The sequence below is a fragment of the Mytilus edulis genome, chromosome 8 (genome assembly GCF_963676685.1).
Source record: "Mytilus edulis chromosome 8, xbMytEdul2.2, whole genome shotgun sequence".
NCBI classification, from domain to species: domain Eukaryota; kingdom Metazoa; phylum Mollusca; class Bivalvia; order Mytilida; family Mytilidae; genus Mytilus; species Mytilus edulis.
Genome location: NC_092351.1, coordinates 25,054,273 through 25,061,218, shown reverse-complemented (window position 1 = coordinate 25,061,218; position 6,946 = coordinate 25,054,273). Strand labels below are relative to the sequence as shown.

Genomic DNA, 6,946 nt, shown 5'->3' with positions numbered 1-6,946 from the left:
TGTTCCATAATGTGAGCGGAATGTGGTTTATTCGTGTTAGTTTCTGTTGTATATTCATTTTAATGACCTGTTTTTTTTTTTTACACATAACCGGATCATGCTAATAGTTAAACTGAATATTGTTTAGCAAATTAAGCATTTTTTGTATTATTTTATTGGCATTGATATTTTCGTTGGTTAAATAATGAAAAAGCAATTCAATATTTAGACAATTGTATTGTGTTATCCCCTTCACCCTAAAGGTTGCATTTCTGTAAATATTGACAATGCAATTTCCCATAGGAACTCCTTTTACGGCTAAAAATGTACCACTTTTACTATGAAGTTTTGAAAAAAATCTTATCCTAGAATTTAAAGTTTATATGCACCACAATTTTTTTCAAAGGTCAAAATATAGGGTTGTGCGGCATATTTTCAACGTTTATATGCCCTGAACTTCGCAGAGTTTAAACTAACACTAATTTTCTTAACTATCCCTACATCGAATGAAAGGTTACCACAGATTTCAATGTAAACAATATGCACATGTTTATTTACTGGTAATATTCCCAAGTTATGTCTCTGTGAGATGGAACACAGAGAGCATAACTGGGAACCAGTATGCAAACAAAATTAATTTTCTATGAATATTCAAGATCTCCCCAAAAGAGGCGTGTTTTGAAAAAACATCTGTATTTACAAAGTGTAACCTATACGCTAACTTAGTCCAATGAGAGCCTTGGTTAGTATTACAAAATAAAATTGTAAGGTCAAGATAAATCATCCCTCAAATGGGTCACACGTATGATTCGTCAAGCTTTCTGACCTTTCGTTAAATTTAAAAAAAAACGCTCTTAGCTATCAAAAATTTTAATTTTATTAATGATTTTGACAAAATGGACACCTCAGTGTATACCTATTGGTAATTGGTGCTAATTTGATAAAAGATACTGTTTTTAAACTGAAGTGTATTAACAGATACATAATATAATTTGAGTGATATGATTACTATTTTTATATATATATATATTTGTAATGTGACCGATCTATTAATGAAATTTAAAAAACAACCGTTCTGCCTTGTTTAAACATGTAGGCATTATCATTAAAAACTGGTTTTCTAACGTAACAAAGTTTAGTGGAGACCAATGAACAAGAAGGATTATGCATGATCAATTATAGTTCCAAAATACATAGGCGTGTGTAAAAGTGGACTTGTCGATTGTTAATATAAATGTTCATTAATATTACTGTGCATTAATATAACAGTGCATTTATATAACCGTGCAAAGTTGGGATGTATAACATGTACATTTTATATTTTGTCTTATGTTCAGTTCATTTGAGAATGGCTGGAGGCGGTGCACCAGCTGGTAAGATATTTAAAACAAATATTTCCTATTGCAATAAGTTTTTTTGTTTTTGGTAAGTATTTACACATATTAACATCATTAACATTCTATGTGTTTATATCGTTAACATATAAATCATTTAGTTTTTGAAAAGACACAAATGAAATCATTCTTCAAAATAAATAATTCTGATCAAAAACAGAATATTTAATGTAAAAAAAAGGGATTCCTAGTTTTTTTTTCTAGTGGAGGTCAAAACAAAAACAAAAAGCCCCATCTATTTATTGAATATCAATCTTATTTTGGCACACAATTGATTTTTTTTATGTTATTAAGAATACATTCAAAGATTATAGCTTACACAGAGAACAAACTTACAGGCAAAAGGATTGGAAGTGTGTAAAGCTAAAACACAAAAACATGATATCTTAACTAATAGATATTACAACAAAACGTAGGCATATCCAACATGACCTTACTCAAATCACACATAAAATGGAACCCGCCTCAGGAAAATTGTAAGATTTTGAATAACTTGAACGTATTATATGCAAATCTACAGATAACAATATTTATGTCGAATGTAGAGTAAAACAGATTTGCATAAACACTGTATTAAAAAAAATACAAATATGACCATTTTTCATATTAGTTTTACAGATGGTTGTAATATATTTTGCGCTGTTAGATGTGTACAATGGCCAAGGTTAATTGAAATATCAAACTCTTAATCCAACCATGACACACCGTAAGTAATTCTGTATGTGCAAACACTAGAGTGTTAGTCGTCTGTTGCTGTCCGCCATTTTTGTTTTTCAGTCATTATTGACGTATAGATCAGACCGTAGTTTTTGTGATACATCGCTTCTATACAATATTGATTTTGCCCAGTCCAAACGACCATACGCGTCAATACTTGTCAAATGATATTTGGCTAAAAGTTGGCTCGGTTCACATTATATCTCGTCTCCTGTATACATATACACATGTGAAAAATGTTGTCTAAAATTTCTCTATTGTAATTCATTTACTGTTCCGTTACACCGTGAATATTTATCAAAGGTACCAGGCTTATAATTTGATACGCCTGACGCGCGTTTCGTCAGTATAATTCCAGCGTCACACATTGGCGTATAGACCGAAGTGCGACGTATAGAGAAAATTGTGCACCAGACATTTAGAAAAAATTGACTAAGTCCGTAAACATTAGGTGAACGCACGAGGAACGCTAAGCAATCGTTAGACGCGCGTTGCAAAAGTTGAAAGTTAGTCGAAATGCAGAGGTATACGCTTGGTGAACTCCAGTACATTTTTATGCAGCATAAAACTTGTCATCTAGTTCTAGCGTCTGTCAAGCCTCCTTGCTACACAATCGTACTACATAAGTTGCAAGCAAAACGCTACAGATACGTTTGAGACACGTTTATGGCACTTTGCATACGCCTCAAGATCGTTCGACTTTTACTTGGAGTTTTACTTAGACGTATGCGGGGCATGGTTGTAACATACACCTGTCGTAGTTTCAGCGCTCCGTAAACGTATAAAACGCACCCGTGGCGCATAAAAAACGTATTGTGACATTCAAGGAAATGTGCTGTGACATTTCAAGATAAAGGCATATGTCCGTAAATTTACAAGACCATGCTATCCAGAAGTAGTTCAAACACCACATAAATACGCGTCCAGGAGACGCCGAAAGCACGGATAATCGTCCCAGGTACGCGTCTCATATACGTTAAAGGGACGTTTTTCTTCCGTCGCGTGCATTTATCTGGGTTAGACAAATGCCAGACAAACGCCAGCAACATAGCTTTAACACCCGATAAACGCTTCTCGTATGCTTTACGTTTAAAGCTCGTTGTTCACACGATACTGATATAACTGACAAATTGACCGCGTCCAAAATAACTAGCATATTGGCAGTGTACACGGTTTTTGACCACACTTGGCGTACGTCGGTGTTAAATGCTGATGTGTGACGCCGGTATAAGACTCATCAGTAACACTAAGATTAAAACAGTTAGAAAGCCAAAACAATTATAAAGTGGAGAAGCAATGTGGACCCAAAATACTATTAAGTTGTGACAACTACGACTACGGTAATCTATTAATATTCTTAGTATTTCGAATAATTCATCCTTTTACAAATAGTTAGTTTATATGACCATATAATTGATATCCATGTCAACATTGACTACTTATATGGTATTTTTCATTTAGTTACACTCCAAATACTATAAGAATTTAATTTTAATAACAAGTGAAACTGGGGTGTAAACAGTATAACTATTATCTTATTACTTCTTGCTATCGTAACACATAGTTCGGTTGATAGCGTTTTCATTTGTGAAATGTTATTTCTATACATTGAACTTTTGATAGCACAAAATCTCTTTCATTAATGAAGTGTGCGATATCAGTAGCGAAAACATCTATATATGAAGTATAAAGAGTTGAACAAATGGCATCCTTTAATTGAATTAAGATGACAGTTAAAGGTACAGCCAATGATACTAATCATTGTCAATAGCTAAAAAAAAGAATTTAAACTCGTTTCAAAATAAATCAAGAAGGTCTTTCGTGCTGGAGTGAAACATGCCAGTTAATTCTGCTATCTTATTTGCTACCGAAACATGGGATATGAGTCTATGTCCCCTGATATGGAATACAAAGATAAAAAGTGTAATTAGCAATTAAAATACTAGTAGAAAAATCCAGATTGACAGTGTATAATATATTTGTTTAATCGGAGTTCGCAGGAGATCTGGGGTCATATGCCCTGTAAGTTCCGTATCTCCGGAGATATCAACACTGATAGAAAACATGAGCCGATATCCCCTTTCAAGATCCTAAATAAAATTATATATATGTTTCGGTTTATATCTGGTTAGTGTTTATCAAGAGTGATGTTGTGTCCAAATCTTTAGGGAAATAAACCAGAGATCTTTCCTGTGTCGTAGCTTCTTAAATGGTATACATTATTTCAGATCCATGTTCTCCCAATCCCTGCCTTAACGGTGGTACATGTACTGGAGTGACGTCCTCGTCATATACATGCGCATGCGCTACGGGGTATACAGGTTCAATATGTAACACAGGTAAGTTATGACTTTGTTAATTTTTGGCTGAAAAATCATACAAAATGCAGGTAGTTTTAATATTTGGCATTGAGTTTTTTTTATGCCCCACTTACGATAGTAGAGAGGCATTATGTTTTCTGGTCTGTGCATCCGTTCGTTCGTCCGTCTGTCCCGCTTCAGGTTAAAGTTTTGGTCAAGGTAGTTTATGATAAAGTTGAATTTCAATCAATTTGAAACTTAGTACACATGTGCTCTATGATAGGATTTTTCTAATTTTAATGCCAAATTAGAGTTTTTACCCTAATTTCATGGTTCACTGAACATATAAAAAGGAGGGTGCAAAATTCAGGTTGAAGTTTTTGATCAAGGTAGTTTTTGATGAAGTTAAAGTCCAATCATCTTGAAACTTAGTATACATGTTCCCTATGTTATGATCTTTATAAATTAAATGCCAAATTCGAGTTTTAACCCCAAATTCATTGTCCACTAAACATAGAAAATGATAGTGCGAGTTGGGCATCCGTGTACTAAGGACACATTCTTGTTTGAGTTGGTTTAAAAAAGAGGGACAAAAGATACCAGTCAAACTCAAAGTTGAAAATAAACTGACAACGCCATGGCTAAATATAAAAAGGCAAACAGATAAATAATAGTACTGAAGACACAACATAGAAAAACTAAGCAACACGAACCCCACTAAAAACTGGGTCACCGGATCTAAGTCTTGTTCAACTGATTTTTTTTTATAGCTGTTACATTAATGTTAGAGATTAGGGGTTTTGGAGTGCTAAAAAACATATTTGATCACGCCATATGCTTAATGCGCTGTTCTTAGCTCAGAGTTTGTCGTTGGTTCATGTTTGTAATATTTGCTTTGTTGTTAATAGTCTTGTTATAGATGACGCCGTTATTTTCGCGATTGAATTGTTCTCATTTGTACGGGGCCTTTTATAGTCGACTAAACGGTATTGGTTTTCTGTTTGATGAAAGCCGTATAGTTGTTGATAATTACGTACATCCACTTCATTTCAAATTTAGTGGATAATATCTAATGGACGATCACACTAAATCTCCTCCTTTCCTACTTTGAATTAAGATCTTGATGAAGCAACCTAAGTCGCATTCTTCTTGCCATATTCTTAAATATTTAACTTCTCTGTCTATTACACTTAGTCTAGTACTTCGCATTATAATATTAAGACATATTGAACATTTAACAGGCTATTATTTGAACTTGGAATTATTTTTAATTATGGAATTTGCATAATTTCTTGTGTTTAAAATTTTTAATAAATTCATTGTTTATTTGGTATTATGATCTTTTGAGCGGTTAATAACACTTTCCATACAATGTATTTTGGTTAGATAGTGTTGTGCGCGGCACAGTACAGTCTATTGAAAATATACTATTTTCTTTGTTATAGAAAGTGTTGTGCGAAGCACAGAACATTTCAGTACAGAATCAGCATGGAATTTATTAAAATAACAAGAAATCAATCAAATTCCGTAATTAAAAATAATTCCAAGTTCAAATAATAGCCTGTTATTTGTTGTAATTTTGTAGCTAAAATTCCGTACCCGTTTCTAATCCTAAGGATTAAAATTATTACTCGGTTTGTTCTAACTGCAGTAATATATGGAGCAGGTTCTGCTGACGCATCTGGAGCACCTTATATCAACCTACAGATTCAGGTGTAGTTCGTGTTGCTCAGTCTTTAGTTTTATATGTTATGTTTTGTTTACTATTGTTTGTTTGTAAGTCTTTTTTCCCCTTTTTAGACATGGAGTTGTCAGTTAATTTTTGACTCATGAGTATAAATATCTTTCTGACATCTTTCGCTTCTATTTGTAAGAATTTATCAGTTTTTGTTTTGTTTCACTGAAAGAATGGCCAACGTTGTCACAATAATCTTTCTTATGAAAAGTACTAATCATATTTTGTAAACTCCGATTAATAGGAAATAACATATGAAACTAGTACCATCAACATGATATTCCTCTATTGCACCAACTAAGAAAGCATATTTCAATACATTACAAACACAATAACAGAAGAACCAAGTTTTGTGAATGTTATCGGCAGGAAATTAATCTTAAACAAATATCTTTTCCGCCGTTATGTATTTTGTTTGTCAAATGTTGTGAATATCAGGTCAAATACGACTTTGCTGTTTATTTTTCAAAATGACAGGTTTGGATGCGAAACAAGTTACGAGTGTGAACTGATTCGGATTTTAATTGTGTTCCGCTTAAAGTAATTTATAATAGATTTGTGTTTCCTATTTGTTTTCATGACATTGTCAGTTTGATATTCGAATAGATTATCTTACAATGTGAACCTTACTAATTTGGTGATGCGTTTCATTAGTTAATCAAATTTCGGAAAAAAATGTACGAGGTAGTGACTGCGACATATATCAATGGCCATAGATGTCACAAAATGTTAAGTATTGATCAATCAAACCTTATCACAAATTTAATGAAATATTTTAACTTACTGATAAACTCAACAATGACGAAATGACAAACAACAAA

General features: G+C 33.0%; 1 protein-coding gene across 3 annotated transcripts in view; it reads left to right on the top strand.

Moving 5' to 3' along the window:
• Positions 1-1,065: 1,065 nt before the first annotated feature.
• The window catches only part of LOC139485165 (lactadherin-like), a 74,337-nt gene continuing 68,456 nt past the window's right edge, over positions 1,066-6,946 (top strand). Inside the window, exons 1-2 of one of the 3 annotated variants that reach the window (XR_011655267.1) lie at positions 1,066-1,352; positions 4,319-4,429. Coding sequence is in view for 1 of the 3 variants with exons in the window: in XM_071269392.1 (XP_071125493.1) it covers positions 1,277-1,352; positions 4,319-4,429 (187 nt within the window). In the remaining 2 variants the exon portion in view is untranslated. The remainder of the gene's footprint in view (positions 1,353-4,318; positions 4,430-6,946) is intronic. The other 2 variants (XM_071269392.1, XR_011655266.1) reach the window with 2 other exon arrangements.